The sequence below is a fragment of the Rhinatrema bivittatum genome, chromosome 6, assembly GCF_901001135.1.
Source record: "Rhinatrema bivittatum chromosome 6, aRhiBiv1.1, whole genome shotgun sequence".
Lineage (NCBI taxonomy): Eukaryota > Metazoa > Chordata > Amphibia > Gymnophiona > Rhinatrematidae > Rhinatrema > Rhinatrema bivittatum.
The window spans coordinates 202,538,263-202,556,321 of NC_042620.1; the positions used below are offsets into that span (position 1 = coordinate 202,538,263).

Consider the following 18,059-nt stretch of genomic DNA (forward strand, 5'->3'; position numbering starts at 1 on the left):
CCATGATCTTTAGGGTGACATCATCTAGCGACACTGAATGGATTTTCTTCTTCAAGCTAGTAGAGTTTTTAGCTTTACTGAGCATATGCGGGAGCTACCACAGAAGACTCCTCAGTCTGTTTTTTGTCCACACTTCACATGGGTGGTCATTCTGTCTAGTGACCTATAACAGCACTTTTCAGTGCCTTTTGGCTTCAAAATAAAAAAGAAAGAAAAATCTTTTGTTGCCTCAAAACTTCTAGAACATTGCAGCTAAGAAAATCATTAGTGGCTTCAAATCCTGTGCCTGTGGCCAAATTAGGTCATAATGGATGGCCACGACTGATGATATATCTCTTAATCCGGATCACAACCAGCCCAATTGTGCGGCTTTTGGTAGAATGTCCTCATGCTCCCAAGTGGCAAAGATTGCGAGCCTCCAGCCATTAAGTAAGAGCAGGTCTGCTCCCAGAAATCACCACTCATCTGGTTCTTCTCTGAGCCACCACAGGAAGTCTTTGCTGGAGCTTCTTCTTAACGTGATGACCTGGACTGGAAAAATCCAAGTGCGTTATCTTAAATGCCTTTGATCCATGGAGCCTGTCAAACTGCCTTCTAAGTCTAGGCATGAGACTCCTTGGTGTACTCTGCTCTGGTACTATCTAAAAAGATGGACCCAATGCAACATTGATGAAAAAGTGTGCCCATAAAGAATGCATTGAAGAAAACTGAGCACGGCGTGTTGGAGTGCTCGACGCAATAAACACCAAAGCAATTGAGACACAACGCCTTGAAGTGCCCAGTACGCAAACCACTGGAGCACTTGACACATACAGGTCAAAGCAAACCAATCTACCCTCTGTAGATTCAAGGGCGCAACTCTCATTGCAATCAGCACCAACATCAATGCATATGGTGCAGAAAGATTAAAAAATCCATCCAATTACTTTGGGTGATTTTTCACATCTTTCTCGGGCTTTATGCTCAGGAAATACTGAAAGTGGCTGTACTTACCCAGCTCTATACCAACTTTGGTACTTCCTTGCCAGAGTGTTCCCTCTGGCTTTCGCCTCCCATCAGTAGGGCCTTGCTGGTTTCGCAGTTACTGTCTAGGTTTACAGTTGCCTCTAGGCTCATCTGTTCCTTTGTCCTATAAACTAACTCTTGGAGGAGAACAGGACCTTGTACTGGTTTCTGAAGAAGATGCCCTTCCATTGATACCAGCCCATAGATCGCAACAGGCAATGAAGCAGATCATTGACATTTTTCGCAGTTTCTTTTGATCCTTCATCACATAGCCAGAACTGCCCCACCCTAGCCACTGGTGCAGACCTACCCACCGGCCTGACATATTCTGCCCTTCTCGCCACAAAGTATGAAGCCGGGTGGTTTGCCATTACACATTTCCTCTTCCTTGAGACAGCTACAGTCATCAGCATCAACTGAACAGCCTTCATCCATGTCTGCTCCATTCGGATTGCAGAGCCTTCCTATATTGCCATGTTCCTCTTGGTCCAATGTCCCATCCCCAGAGGAGTCCCCATGCAGCTCCAATGGTTTTACTTCCAAACCGCCTTCAGGTCCATTGGATCATATATTGTCGCCAGAAGATCTTACCTATTCCAAGTTCATAGAAAAGATGGTCATGTTGCTCATTGTCACAGTACGCAAGAACTCCGACCTCAGATTGGAAGTCGTGGATATTCTCAAGATCTTAAACCTCCCTGCAGAACCATCAGCCTTGCCCATATACACAGTTTTAGACATAGCACTGATATGCATGTGGGAGACACCTTGATGCCATGTAGATGCTAGATTTGAAGTTTCATATGAAGAAGTCGCCCAGCTACGGGGTGGAGCAAATTCCATATAAATCTGTAGTTGTAGAGTCTATCCTTAAAGATAAAAAGACCTACATCAATAAGGGACGCCCTCTATTTTAAAAGCAGCCACCATCCCCGGCGTCGCATGCCGAAGGGGGGGCACTATTGCCCCCTTAGTACCTCCCTTTGTGCCTCCTGTTGTGCTTTACCCTACCCTTTCTTTCTACCAGAGTTCTGCGCCCTCCCTTACACCATGCAGCCTGCCCCCATAACTCATTATTCACTTACCCCCTTCCCACAACACTGGTTTACCTTGATAACCCTTGCCTGCATCCTGCCAGCCTTCCTCCCTCCCTCAGTGAAACACAGCAACTCAATAGTCTTGGCTCACCCATCACCTCTCAATCCTCCCATGTGACTTTGCCCTCCACTCCCCCACCTCTTACCTCTAACACCTATTCCTCTATTCTCTTTTCCCTTTCACGTTGTCCACTATGAATATGCACACCAACCCTCACATTCATTACCCTTCTCATAGAAGCACCACACATGCCTTCTCCCGCCCCCTTGCTCAGCACAGATCACTTCTACCAATCATGGTCTCCCCAGTAACACAATTTCTGGGCCTCACCACCCTATCTATATTTCTCTTTAATGCTCAATCACTCTTAAAAAAAAAAAAAAAAAAAAAAAAAAAAAAACCCAGCTCCTATCCTCCACGACCTACTCAGACTGCAATCCCGAAATATGTGCCATCATGGAGTCTTGGCTCAAGAACAACCGACTCTGTCTTCATAAATCAGCTTCCCACGCATTCCTATGACATATTCTCCATCCCAAGGCTTAAAAAAAGAGGTGGTAGCCTCCTAGCCACAAAAAAAACCACCTCAAACTCAAACCCCTAAACATTAATGTCCCCCACAAATTAGAAATTGGCCTTTTCAAATCCAAAGAGCTACAAGTCTGCCTTATATATGCCCCCCCCCCCCGGTCGATTGGAACATGACCCATCCCCCCCCCCTCATTGAATTTATATCTGACAATCCCAATATAGACACCCCTGCTGTAATACTAGGAGATTTTAACCTACATGTGGACGCCACCCCCACCACCTCTTCCTGTGAGACCTTCCTTAACTCTCTACATGCCCTTGGTTTCAGGCAAATTATCACTGCCCCCACTCATAAAGCAGGTCACACCCTCGACCTCATCTTTGTCAACTCCTGTATGCACTCCCCTGACCCACCTTTATGTATCCCTGTCCCATGGTCAGACCATGCCCTCTTCAACGTGCTCCTCTCTATAAAATGCCCTTCCTTTCCTACCTCTACTCACAGTAACAATATCTCTTTCCGCAAACTCTGCGCCACTGAAGACCTGACCTCCGCCTTTGACAAATCCATTAACAGCCTAGACCTTACCACCCTAGATGCTGCACTCTCCTTATGGAATCACGTAACCACCAATATAGCCAATGAAATTTTCCCCCTCATCAATAAAGAAATACACCAAACTCACACATCAAAAAAAACCCTGGTACACCCCAGACTTAAAAAATCTGAAAAATGACCTCAGAAGTAAAGAGAGAACCTGGCGCAAAAATCCCACCCCTAAGCACTCAGCCATCTACAAATCCACTCTACATGCCTACAGACTCTCCACCCTCCAGACCAAACGTAACTATTACGCTGCAAAAATCCATGACTACCAATTCAATGCAAAAGCCCTTTTCTCGTATGTGGCTGAACTCACCAAATCAAACCCACCCCCCCCCCCCCCCCACTGATGAACAAGCCAATAGTAAATGCGAAGAACTCGCCCTGTTTTTCAAAAACAAAATATCAAATATCCTCCTTCACTTCCCTATTCACCCCACTCCAGCAAACCCACTTTCCATAAATCCCAACACCAACTTAGCGACCCTCTATTCAATCTCTGCCAAGGAAATCGAATCTTTTAAAAAAAACAAAACCCAAACCGCTGCTCACATCTCCGACAACATCCCCACCAAAACACTCCTCTCCATCCCCACAATCATCGCAAAACCCCTTGCAGATATAATCAACTGCTCCCTCTCCCATGGCAAAGTCCCAGACCCCCTTAAACTTGCAGTTGTCAAGCCCCTCAAAAAACCTACCCTCGATCCCACCAACCAATCCAACTACCGTCCCATCTCTAACCTTCTCTTTCTATCTAAAATTATGGAAAAGGTAGTCAACTCCCAGCTTTCCGACTATTTGGAGAAGATCCCAATATTCTTCACTCTTCCCAATTCGGCTTCCGTAAATCTCGCAACACAGAAAGCCTCTTACTGTCACTCACTGACACTCTCCTCAAGGGCATGGACCACGGACAATCCTTTATCCTGGCCCTCCTTGACATTTCGTCAGCCTTTGATACTATCAGCCATAAAATCCTCCTTACCCGCCTCACCGAAATTGGCATCACTGGCACCGCCCTCCATTGGTTCTCCTCCTACCTTAATAATAGAGACTACACAGTAAAAATTGCAAATTCCGAATCCTCCCGCATCCCTCTTACCTAAGGTGTCCCTCAGGGCTCCTCCTTATCATCCACCCTCTTCAATATATACTTATTGCCACTCTGCCATCTCCTCACTGACCTTAGTCTCAAATTCTTCCTATATGCTGATGATGTCCAAATCCTCATCCCTATTCAATAATCCCTCCCTAAAGCCCTTACTTTTTGGGATAAATGCCTCGCTTCAATAAACACCCTCCTCTCCAACCTCCACCTTGCCTTAAACACCTCGAAAACTGAGCTCCTTATCATATCTAACCACCCTGACCATACACCACCCACTTCTTGTAACCTCACTCTCCCCTCAAATTTGCTCCGTTAGGGCCATGTCATTCTCTGTGGCTCACTTGCATGTAGTTCCCATCCACAAGATTTGCAGAGCGGCGACCTGGAGTTCCCTCCACACTTTCACCTCACATTACTGCCTGGACAAGGATGGCCGGCAGGACAGTCATATCGACAGTCTGTCCTTCTTAATCTCTTCTAGCCATGAAAACCCAACTCTCCCTCCTTGGGCCATATCCTTGGGTGCAGGCCTGCTCCTGTGGTTGTTGCAGCTCCTGTGGTTGTTGTGCACTTTGGCACCTGTTCTCTGCTGCACATGTTCGGAGAGGCCTGTAGCTACTTAATCACCCATGTGTGATGACTAGCATCCTGTTTGTCCTTGGAGAAAGCAGAGTTGCTTACCTGTAACAGGTGTTCTCCAAGGACAGCAGGATGTTAGTCCTCAAAAAATCCACCCGCTGCTCCACAGTTTGGTTTTCTCTCGGTTTATTTTATTTTTTCGCAAATTCTGTTATAAGACTGAAAAGGGTCCTCACGTGGACGGTTTGGTTCATTTCCTGAAGCAAAAAAACATTAAACTGCCACCTCAAAAAAAAAAAAAAAAAGGACCTTCTGCGGCCCAGGAATCACTGTGCTGTACAGATATTATTTAACTCCAACACCTACAACCTGTCACAAATTGGATCCAGCCAGGGTCCCCCAGGCCCTCCCGTCCCTCCCCCCATAACACCTGATCATCTGATATCACTTTGCCACTGTCCTCTTTGCCCATTTACTCCTATCCCGATTTATTGCTGGGGCAGGCGCAAATCGGTTTCACCCCTGCCACTAAGGATTTTGCTGGGGCTGGGAGAGGGAGCACATTCCTAGTAGGCATATTGTTGCATCTCCCTCATTCCTAGAAACTAGGGTGTTTTAGCTCATTGATATATTCACTTTGCCAGCTCACCTGATAGAAGATCTGAACTATGTTTCTCCTGCAGTGCAGCACTTTTACAGACATATTGTACTTGCTTCAGGTTTATAAAATATATCCTGTTGAATGCAAAACTTTCAAGAAAAATAATTTGTATTCTTTCTATGTGGGCATACAACCCATTTTTCATTGTTTCTGATATTTATTGTTGGATCAGGATAGCATATTATCATCTGAATGGTCAATTTGGAAATCATACATAAAATTAATTTTCTAATATATGCCTTCTTGAAAATGTCACCAAAGAAGTGGTTATAAGTCAATTGTGAAACTGTTCTTTGGTAATAAATCCATATCAAAGAACTTTGTCCCATTCTGCTTGTATACTTTTGTTAAAGCAGTTGTATTTAGGTCTTTCAAATTATCATCTAGCATGTATCATGCTTTCAGAGGTCTATTTTGGACTAATTTGTAAGGATATAGTTATTGCCTGAATCTTTTTTTTTATTATGTATGTTTGTGTTTGTTTAGAAAAGTGAGTACTTTTTTTTTTTTTCTTTATCATGGTCATACTTACTGTTATTCTGTTTAATATCTCTTCCTTTTCAGTCAAGTTCTCTTTGCTTTGCTAACAGAACAGTTATTTTGCTTTTATGTTTGAAATGAGAATCTGAGAGGTGTTCTGCCATCTGAATTATTGCAAAGTATTTCTGGGAGCCCTGCTGCTTTACGTATTTTCTTAGAATGACTGCATCTACAGGAGATCTGTTATCAACAAATCTCCCTGAAAAATAGAAAACAGTAGGTTGCTAATGTGCTTCACAGATGCAGTTAAGCTCGGCCTGTTTTACAACCTGCTTCTACAAACTATAATATTTTGGGACTGGTTTTTGTCCTTGCTACTGCTTTCATCATACTAATTTAAGCTGAAATTAACCTGGTTAGTTTGTGATTGCAGGATTCACTAATTTAACATTTCTGGATCAAACAGCCTATGTGACTGCTGTACAGCTGCACCTTCAGATATGGATAATTTTAGATCATTATTTAAAATATTCAAGTTATATTGTGTCAAGAAAAAGTTTGTATGGTTATTTTTTCTCAGCATTTCATCTTCTACTATTGTTTGCACACCGTTGAATAATGCTGAAAATAAACAAGGATCGAGATTCCATATAGGGAGCAATTTTCAAATTACCCGCATTCATGCAATGTCCATGGGTACTTTTATCTATAGTCTTTGCACCACTTTTCAACAGAAAAACATATGCTTACTTTTACTTTGAAACTTGCTTAAGGAAAAAGTAGTCTGAGAGATTTGCACCTCCTTTTTCTGGATTCTTTTTCTGACTAAAACTACGCTCATAATTTTGAAAATACAATGCCCCAGGAATGCCTCCGATACACTGTGGAACTTTGCACATACTTTTACCCGCATACAGGATGGTTGTTTTCAGACAGTCGATTTACATGTTTAAACGCTTTTTACTCATGGAAATCCTTTTGAAAATTGCCCTCTTAATGACTATGGTAAAGTGTATGTAGTTATTGATGGAAGTGTTCCTTGTTTTATTTGTAATTTGCAGGTACATGTAAAGTGAATTTTCCTGATCCAAATAAGCTCCACTACTTTCAGCTTGTAGTCAACCCAGGTAACTATATTTTTTTGTTTTTGTATTTTCACCTTTCATGGCAGGCAACTGGTAAATGAAAACTTTAATAAAGTAACAGAAACAAAATGAATTTGTACTCTACAGAGGAATTGTATTGTCCTTAGTTTCAGCATTTCAGTGTTATGGAAATATAGTGGTGTCGATGAGGAAATCATGGCAGTTTTGAAAAGTACCCTGCATTATAATTCATTTTTGTCTGTTAACTAGATGAGTAAGAGGAAAACAGTTTTGTTTTTTTAAATATTTTGAAGCAAGGGTGACATCTGGTGGTCAGATTCAGGGCCCATGGTTAGAGGATTCTAGAGAGGAGCCCTGGTATATGGTACCTAGCTGAAGGACTGTCACTGCAATGACTAATTTGGGTATAGTTTGTGTAATGGGGGGGGGGGGGAATTTAAAATATTTATCTATTTATGGCTGCCATTCCAAAAGGTCATGGCAATTTACGATATCACATTCATAATTACAGAACACAGCATATATCATAAAATAATAAAAGCAAATTAAATTAAATAGCCAAATAAAATAAAAGCAGCTTGTAACAAAACAAGATCATGGATTAAAATAATGGATTCCTTTTTTTAATTATCTTTTTGATATGTTGTAAAATTATAAAATAAAACAGTGAGCAATTATATGTAACATTTTAAGGTAAATTGAATTACAGTAAATTCAATTTCAGACCAGCTAATAGCAAAGCACAGATATAAAAAAAAAAAATACAGTACTTCAATCAACCTAAGGAAACACTCTGTGGAAAAATAAAGGAAAAGTGTTAATTCAGATTTTAGGTGGTGATTTAGATTATTTAAATATTCCATATTAAAAAACCACAATGAGCATTGGCTAACTTTAAGATAGCCAGGTATATTCAACGGTGTGACTGCGCCCCTGAATATACCCTGCTAGTTAGCTGGTTATATATAAACCAATTACTAACTAGCACAGCAGCTGTATATGGATTACTTTAATTTTTTTATTATGACAGTTTAAGGGATATCTACCCATTTCAGTCAATAGAGCAAACATGTCATATTGACAAGGTTTATACTTTGATTTATTTAACTCACTTGAGAATATTTCCATGGAAGATCAGATTACTGTTTGGAATAAGTTGAGGGATATTCTAGAAAAGGCCTGTTTAAGCAAGGGAAATTAGCTCCCTGGTTAAGGAATGACCTACATACTCTTAAGTGGGAAGCATGGCATTTAGACATAGTATAGTATGAACATTGAGATAATCTGAATAGACAAACACAAGTCATTCTGAGTTACATAAATTAGAAATTGAAGCTGCTAAAAAAGATGCTATGCTACAGCTATTCAAAACTCAATCACACACAGTAATTGCAAAGCATTGTATGGGGCCTGTTGCACCATATTTCTGGTCTTGGCAAGTCTTCAGTTAAATTGTGAAATTTTAAATAATTATTTCTCAGTTAGCAAAGAGGCCTTTCTAAGTCATATTTGCACGATTAATAACCCCCGCCCCTTTTTTTTTTTTTAAGAGAGAAAAAGTTATACCTGAATCATTTAAGGTATCGGTCAAAAAAAGAACTAGGGAAACAGTGAAAGCCCCACCAGTCTCTCTTCCAAATTTTAAAATAAAGGGAGAAGATGGGACAAGATGCACACAAACCTGTCATGATAGAGCCGCTCCATCTATGCAAAAGTGCAGGAGAGGGGAATAGTCAGTATGGTGTGAGCAGTTGGATCAGTTAGTTACCTTGGCTGCTACTTGTGGCTGCTGGAGCTCCTTGCCTCTGCTTCCAACGCTTAGAGAGAATCACATCCAGTATTCAGTGCGTGCTTTCTCCGTCTCCACCTGGGGATAAGATAAGCCTCAAAGGACTGGAGCAGGCTCAAGTTGGGGAGGGGGTGGTGCTGGTGCAGTGAGTGTGCTTGCACAGAGTTGGGCTTGGCTATCTGTGTTCTGCATGCTGCCTAATAATTACCACTCTCCATGACTCATGCTGTAGATAGAAAGAAAAGGTATATGTCTTAACACATGTTCTCAGAAAGGAGCTCCTTCACATTTAAGAGCCACTGTTGGTGTCTCTTATTGCTGTGAGCTACTGAGAGCAAAGCCTAGGTGCTAGTCTGGATCTGAGCATCAGACAGGTGGTGACTGACTTTTCATGGCACACCTGATCAGGTCTGAAGAATGGCATACTGATTGGGGAACACAGTTTTACATAACATATAGAGTTAGTTAAAGGAATTGATTCTAATATACTTAGAACATAAGAACATAAGAACATGCCATACTGGGTCAGACCAAGGGTCCATCAAGCCCAGCATCCTGTTTCCAACAGTGGCCAATCCAGGCCATAAGAACCTGGCAAGTACCCAAAAACTACGTCTATTCCATGTTACCATTGCTAATGACAGTGGCTTTTCTCTAAGTGAACTTAATAGCAGGTAATGGACTTCTCCTCCAAGAACTTATCCAATCATTTTTTAAACACAGCTATACTAACTGCACTAACCACATCCTCTGGCAACAAATTCCAGAGTTTAATTGTGCATTGAGTGAAGAAGAACTTTATCCGATTAGTTTTAAATGTGCCACAAGCTAACTTCATGGAGTGCCCCCTAGTCTTTCTGATATCTGAAAGATATCAGAAAGACTAGGGGGCACTCCATGAATTAAACTCCATGAAGGTTTTAAAAGGGTTACGCACGTAACCCTTTTAAAACCCCCCTGCGCGCGCAAGCCCCGGGATGCGCGTAAGTCCCGGGGCTTGCAAAAAGGGGCGGTCGGGGCGTGACCAGGGGGGTGTGGTTTCAGATTGGGGGCGTGTTCGGGGGCGTGTGGGCGGTCCGGGGTGTGGCCGAGTGCCCTGACACAGCGGCCTGTGTCGGGGCCTGCCGTGCCAGCGCACGTAAGTTACTACTGCCCGGAGGCAGTAGTAACTTTTCCGATAAAGGTGGTGGGGGGGGGGGGGGTCTAGATAGGGCTGAGAGGGTGGGTTAGATAGGGGAAGGGTGTGGGGGGGTGGAAGGAAAGTTCCCTCCGAGGCCGCTGAGACATCCACCGGTTCACCTTTATCCACATGTTTATTAACTCCTTCAAAAAAGTGATGCAGATTTGTGAGGCAAGACTTGCCTTGGGTAAAGCCATGCTGACTTTGTTCCATTAAACCATGTCTTTCTATATGTTCTGTGATTTTGATACTTCTCTGAGATTTAACTGAGGCTTTTGGTACTGTAGACTGTGCAATTTTATTAGATTATCTTCAGGACAGAGGGTTATCAGTTTTGCTCTTGGTCTATCGAACATTTGGGCATGCTCTGTCTATCTGGTCAAATGGATGGTTTTACTTCCTATGGCTCCATGCATGTGGAGCTGCTTTGACCAATATCTGGCCCCCAAAGGCTCTTCCCACCATGCAAGTGTTTCCCCTGAGGCGCTCTGCTCACTCTTGTCTTCTTTCATTTTCCCCATGGCAGCTCTCTAGTGCTTGTTCCCGCTGCTCCCCTCAGAACCCCAACACTATTAGCTACTTTCCCTCACCTTGGCTCTTCCTCTCTTGGCAGAAGGCAGCCAGCAGGCCACCTGTCTGCTGCTTTAGGACTGGCTCAATTCCTTCCATTGCTTTCCTGTGCTGCAGGTACCCCTCATCCTTGAGCTGTGGTTAAACTAAAAGAAAAAAAAAGCATAGGGGGTTTCCAGCCTGCCCCTCCCTACACCAGGAACACCTCCTCCTGGAGAATCAACAGACTACCCAGATTCTGTTCTGTGACCATGGATCCTCCTGATCAGAAATGTAATTTTTGCTTATTCACAAGCCACTGTTGCATCTTGTGCGTTCAGGAAGGGGAGAAGAATGTGTGTGAGCATGTGTGTGTAAATGACAGTGAGTTATGTGTAAGAATGAGCATGTGTGTGTGTGTGAGTCAGTGAGCACATGTGTAAGAGTGAACGCATGTATGAGCGAGTCACTGAATGCATGTTATATATGAGAGAGAGGAGAAAGTTTGTGCACACTCTCCACCTTAATTAATCCACAATAATCTGAGTGACTGGAAATAAAAATTCCCAGATGTGAAGAGTAGGAAATATTTTTATGTTCCTTAATTTTAATTATCAGGTGGTGGTTGATCTGCAGTTTTTAAATATTTTATTAGAGTCTGAGAAATTTTGAAGTATTGGATGTTCTATTTGTCAGCTGTTTTGAAATTATGTATTCTTTTTATTAGTATGGTTTTTACTGTTATGATTGACATTAATATTTCTTGATTTTGTTTGATGTTTTGTGAGTAACGATGATTCTGTTTTTGCATAGTTAAACTGCATAGAGAATCTGGCTTGTTGGGGTTTCCAGTTCAGTTTTTTGTCTGCCCATTTCTATTTAAACTTTATGCTCACTTTATTCTGTATTTGGCGATGGTCTGTGTTCTGCATATGTGACTGAGGTGAGGTATGGTGGGATCAATAACAGCTTGGCTTGTTCTGTTTTCCTAATAGATACATTGGTATTTTAGGGCCATATTTAATATTTTCAGTGTTACCTTTTCAAACGCAGTGTTACTGTGTGAGTGCAACAGTTTTTTTTTTCCAGTTTTCTGGTTGGCACTTCAGCAATGCATATAAATATAATATAAATGTTGTAACTAATATTTTTTCCTCAGAAGACTATACTTTTAATGCCGTTTTTAGGTAAAATCATCATAAATGCATAATTTTTAATTGTGTTTGGGGGGAAAATGGGATCAAGTAGGGGAGAGTACAAGACTAAGGTTTGCTTAGGGTGCCTAATGCTTTTGCACTAGCCCTGGCTGCACTGGCTCATGTGGAAAATTGGTTATCAACTTTGATTTTACCGCCTCAGTACTGGACAGCAGGTGATAGTGTTCCAAAAGCTGGAGCTGAAGGGGGTTAACCTTAGACAGAGCCAGCTGCTGGTGTGTCTGCCTGCTACTGTTGTGGACTCTGGAAGAAATGTCAGTTAAAAAGTGACAGTTGTTCAGCAGCAGCTGCAAGCAAGAGAGTGAGAAATACAGATGAAATCAGACTGCCAAATTGTCACTTTTTAAGTTAGAATAGTGTTTAATCTACCGTTAATTTCAATAGCAAGTAAAAGCAAGTTTGCTTACCGTAAACGATGTTTCCGTAGATAGCAGGATGAATTAGCCATGCTGTCATGGGATCTGTCAATCAGGCCCGGGAGACGGAGCTTGTCAAAGCAGAGTACAGAGCTTTGCTCTCTGCGGCTGCGCGTATGTTCCCGCGCAGGAAAGTAACGGAATCTCCTCAGTCTGTGATTAAGCTGTAGTGTAGTCGAAGACTTGGTGACTGCCAGGGAGGAGGGTGGGTCAGCATGGCTAATTCATCCTGCTATCTACGGAAACATTGTTTACGGTAAGCAAACTTGCTTTTTCCCGTCGATAGCAGGGCTGAATTAGCCATGCTGTCATGGGAGTCCCAAGCTCCCGATCACGTGATTTATGATATGTGTGTTTGCACGTGATCTTTGACAGTGTGGCAGTCACCGTGGACAAGGAGGATAGAGATTGCAGTATTGCTTGCCCTATCTTCGCATCAGTGTCTGCTTGTTGGTCAAGGCAGTAGTGAGATGTGAAGGTATGCAGTGATGACCATGTAGCTGCCTTGCAAATGTCTATGGGTTGCACATTCTTCAGGTGTGCCAAGGAGGCTGCTACTGCTCTGACTTGGTGAGCTTTAGGAGTAGAATATAATTGTAAATTCTGTTTGTCATAACAGAATTTGATGCATTGCGCTATCCAGCTAGAGATGGTGCGTTTAGCCACTGGTAATCCAGGTGCCTTCAGGTCAAAGGAAAGAAAGAGTTGAGAAACACGGGAGTCCGAGTTTGTTCTTTGTTTGTAGTGTGTTAAAGCTCTTTTACAATCCAGTGTGTGCAGTAGTTTTTCCCTATCGTTTGCATGAGGTTTAGGGAAAAAAGTTGGTAATTCCATTGTCTGATTGAGATGGAATGGGGTAACTACTTTCGGTAGGAAGGATGGGTGAGCTCGGAGAACTACCTTCTGTTGATGAAATTGCAAGTATGGAGGATAATGGACCAAAGCTTGTAACTCACTAACTCTTCTTGCTGAAGTTACTGCAACCAGGAATACCACTTTCCATGTTAGGTATTTTAATGTGTGTTGAGTCCATGGGTTCATATGGGAAGCGCATGAGCTGTTCCAAGATTATGTTGAGGTTCCATGGAACTGGAGGTTTGGATACCGGAGGACGAATGTCCTCCGGTATCCAAACCTCCAGTTCCCCTTCATGAAACCTCCAGTTCCCCTTCATGAAACGAGTCAGAAATGGGTGATTGGATATAGGCATCTCATTGATTGGTCTATGGTAGGCGCCTATGGCGCTGAGGTGAACTTTGATGGATGATGTTGCTAGTCCAGCTACGTATAGTGTATAAAGATAATCGATAAGCAACTCCGGTGAATAGTCCAATGGTGGTACACCTTTGGAAGTGCACCAGGCAAAGTAGCGTTTCCATTTATAGCTATAATTTTTCCTGGTTGAGAGTTTCTTTGATTGTAGCAAAATGAATTGTGCTGAAGTGGAAACTCCTTGTTCTGTCAGAAGGAGCCTTTCAATCTCCAATCTGTCAAGTGTAGAGATGAGTGTAGCGGGTGTAGGAGTATTCCTTGATCTTGGCTGAGAAGATCTTGACGATTCGGTAATAGAATTGGATCCTTGATGGATAGTCGAAGCAGGAAACTGTACCATAGCTGCCTTGGCCAGGCCGGGGCTATGAGTATCAGTTGAGCTTTGTCCGCTATACACTTCTGAATTGTTCTTGTTATGAGAGGTATGGGAGGAAAGGCATAGAGAAGGCCTGTCGTCCACGGAATGAGGAAGGCATTTTGGGCGATCCTGAATATGCTTGGTCTTATGGAGCAGAATTTGGGAACCTGAGCATTGATCTCTGTTGCAAAGAGATCTATCGAAGGTGTCCCCCACTGCAGAAATATTTACCGGACTATTTCTGTGAGTGTCCATTCGTGGGAATGAAAGATGCGGTCTAATCTGTCCGCTCTTGTGTTTGTAACTCCCGGGAGGCAAGTTGCTTGGAGATGTATGGAATTTTGGTGAGAGTGTTCGAAAATTATCAGGGTCTCCTTGCAAAGGGACCATTAATCGGACCCTCCTTGTTTGTTGATGTAAAACATCGCTACTTGGTTGTCCGTGTAGATCATGACCTTGCATCCGTTTAGGTGATCTTGGAATACTCGTAATGCATTGCGAATCGCTCTGAGTTCCAATAATTTTATTTGCAAATTTTGTTCCGAGATTGTCTATAACCCTTGTGTTTCGTAAATCTCGAGGTGTGCACTCCAACCTTTGTGAGACGCATCTGTGGTTAGGACTGCGTTGTGAGGAGGAGGGCTGAACAACGCTCCTTTGGACAGGTTGGAGTGTAGGAGCCACCATGTTATATCTTTTTCATTTCGGCGGTTAGCGATACCTTCTGCGTCAATGGTTGTGAATGCTGTTTCCATTGGCGTTTCAGTCCCCATTGTAGGCGTTTCATGAGTAGCCTGGTGTTGGGAACCGTGAAAATCGTCGTCGCCATGTGACCCAGGACTACCAAAAGTTGTCTCGCTGACAGTCTCCGAGTAAGGTACAATGTATGTAGAAGATGAAGGAAGTGCGATATTCTGTCATCTGGTAGGTATGCTCTGTTGCACGTAGTATCCAGGCGTGCGCCTATGAACTGTAACTGCTGTGTCGGTTGTAGGTGTGATTTCTGAAAATTGATCACCAATTCTAGTTCTTGTACCCAGTGTATCACCTGATGGAGGTGATCCAGTAAACTGTTTGGAATTGGTCCAAGTATGAACCAATCGTCCAGATATGGAAAGATGGTTATACCTTGTTTCCTGAGATGAGCCACCACCACTATCATGCATTTGGTGAATACCCTGGGTGCAGCCGAAAGTCCAAAGGGAAGAACTTTGTACTGGTAGTGTTGATGTCTGTAGCGAAACATAGGTAACGCCACGAGGATGGATGGATTGGAATGTGTGTGTAAGCATCTTTCAGGTCGATGGAGCACATCCAATTGTTGGTTGAATGAGAGGAAGAATTGACTTCAACGACTTCATTTTGAATTTCTCCTTGGTGAGAAATTTGTTCAATTCCCTTAGATCTAGTATGGGGCGAAGGCCCCCGGACTTCTTGGGTATGAGTACGGGGAATAAATGCTGCTGATTTGGAGTGTGGGTAAACTTGTCGAATTGCTTGCTGTTTGAGAAGCAAAGCAATTTCTTCCCCCAGTTGTGGATGGGATTTGTGAATTTTGAGTGTGGAAAGATGAGGCAATATGGGTTTTGCGACAAATTGGAGTTGGTAACCGTGACGTACTATCTCCAAAAACCATTGATCTGATGTTATTCTTTCCCAGGCTTCCAGGCAAGAACAAATTCTGCTTGGAGGAGCTTGATTTTGTGGTGACGGCTGAATAACTAAAAAGACGAGGTCGTTTTCGCTGTAGTAGCTGGCTGTTGTGCCTGCTGTGTCTGATTGCGTGGTTTACCTCTACGTTGATTTGATGTATTTTGTTGTGGAGCAGGACGCTGGTAAGAAGGGTATGGTTGGGTTCAAAAAGATTGATAAGATCTATAGGGTCTTCTGGCATATGATTGTCTACGAGTAGATCCCATATAACGACGTGCAGTTGAATAAATAGGGTGTGAGATTAATGACTGTATTGCTAGAGCTTCTTTTTTCAATTTACTTACTGCGTCCTGGAATTTGTCTCCGAACAGGTTATTTCCTGTACATGGGAGATTTTTAAGGTTCTCGTGCAAGTCTTCACGTATTGAACTTGAACGTAACCATGCCAGTCTGCGGGCTCCAATGGCTGTTGCCGATGCCCTAGATGATGTTTCATGTGCTTCGTAGATTGACCTCAAAAGGTGTCGAACACTCTTCCATGTCTTGAAGAGGCTGAGGTATTTGATCCGCCATTGTGGAATGTATACCCTTCATGGCTTGAATGCACTCATATAGGTATTGTACCATGTAGAATTAATGTTGCATAATTCGTGCAGTCAACATTGAGTTATGGTATTTTTTTATTTTAACTCATCTAAATATTTGTTGTCTTTCCCTGATGGGTAAGAGGAATGCGACTTTATATATATATATATATATATATATATATATATATATATATATATATACTTTATTACATGTTATCATAGTGCTTTCAACCCTGACAAGAATTTGTTGGGGAATTTGTTGGTATATAAGCCTCAGCACTAGGGGAGATAGTACTGCCAAAAATTTTTGGATATATATATATATATATATATATATATATCCCCAAAAATTTTTGGCAGTACTATCTCCCCTAGTGCTGAGGCTTATATACCAACAAATTCCCCAACAAATTCTTGTCAGGGTTGAAAGCACTATGATAACATGTAATAAAGTAATTCAAAAAATGTAGTTATTTTTAATAATGTAAAAATTTTTATTAATGACTTCAACCAATCACCAATAATGTGTAAATATATATATGTATTACAAACCATGAAGTACAATTTACTAAAACCTCACCACGAGCCTTAATATTTATTGACCATCCATCCTCTTCTAATATGACCCTCAAACTGACCCTAATCAATTAGATATTCCCTCCACTCATTGACGTTGTAGCAGATCTATAAACAAAATACACCACTTAGTGCATCAACCGTCTTAAATGTTGTATCTTCAATCACATTCCTTAGTTCACATATTAATCAACTACTGATGGTGTATGTCCTTTAGATGTCTTTGCATCCCATCCCGACAAGGTCCTCGTTTCGCCAAAATTGGCTTCTTCAGGGGAATATTTTAATTATGGCCAAACGTCAATGGAAACACATGACTTCCATCATTTATATATCTGAAACATAAAACTCACATAAGGTCAAACTACACTTACCCTCTAATACCTAAATACTTTATAATTAATGACATATATCCCAATGATAATACCCAACCCACCTATCAACCTTTCCATACATAATAAAACCTCAGTTAAATAACTTTTACTATAAGATTTCACAAAAAAACCTTACCCTGATACCCCCTCCTACCTGCACTCTAAGCGGAGTGGATACAGGAAAATGCACATCCCATTCACTCTGGCTCACTGGCTCCTATTTTTTATGTAAAAATTCTCCCGAATGTGAATGTGAACCTATATATTAATTTCAAAAAAATGAACATTTATTCAGACTTCAATGTGCCATATATAAAAAATTAAGACTTATATGTTGATATTTCAAAATATACATTTATCCGATGTTTTATAGTCTGGTATAATCTTATGAATAAGCCACTGAGACACCCCTATGTTGTTACCTCTATACCACCTCTTCAATCCGTCCGCACATGCTTCTGGTCAGAAACGCTCCGTCCCCGGTTTCAGATTTGTATCACCACATCTACAAAAACCACAGAACGTCAACCCGCACTCCTCCTGATATCATATTGAACTTCCCCCAAATACTCTACTAACCCACAAATAAACCTCATAGAATACCTTATTGGAGGGTAAAACCGCTGTCTTCAAATATGGAGTCACCACTCCCGTGATCTTAACAACCTTTCAACCAGTGCAGCGTTCAACCGCTCCGGTGTTTGTTTCTTATCCTCTCAAATTAGTTCAGACGGCTACTCCCAAAATCACTCTGCCTCCCCTATGGTTTCCTAAGCTCGAAAAATACAGAAACCACATCTAATCCTTCAGTGAAACGCTCATTTCATTAACGAAAAGGAGCTACAGCACTTACCTCACTCTTCAATGACCGTGCATGTCCTCCAGGAGCTCTATTTAAAAGCTCCAATCCTCT

At 42.0% G+C, this 18,059-nt stretch overlaps 1 protein-coding gene across 14 annotated transcripts in view; it reads left to right on the plus strand.

Moving 5' to 3' along the window:
* Nucleotides 1-18,059, plus strand: part of UBE2F (ubiquitin conjugating enzyme E2 F (putative)) — a 283,299-nt gene that overhangs the window by 55,444 nt on the left and 209,796 nt on the right. For 12 of the 14 annotated variants that reach the window (XR_003857446.1, XR_003857451.1, XR_003857445.1 and 9 more), the window contains one exon: nucleotides 7,131-7,196. The exons of the other annotated variants lie outside the window; for them this stretch is intronic. Coding sequence is in view for 1 of the 12 variants with exons in the window: in XM_029606413.1 (XP_029462273.1) it covers nucleotides 7,131-7,196 (66 nt within the window). In the remaining 11 variants the exon portion in view is untranslated. The remainder of the gene's footprint in view (nucleotides 1-7,130; nucleotides 7,197-18,059) is intronic. 14 annotated transcript variants of the gene reach the window in all.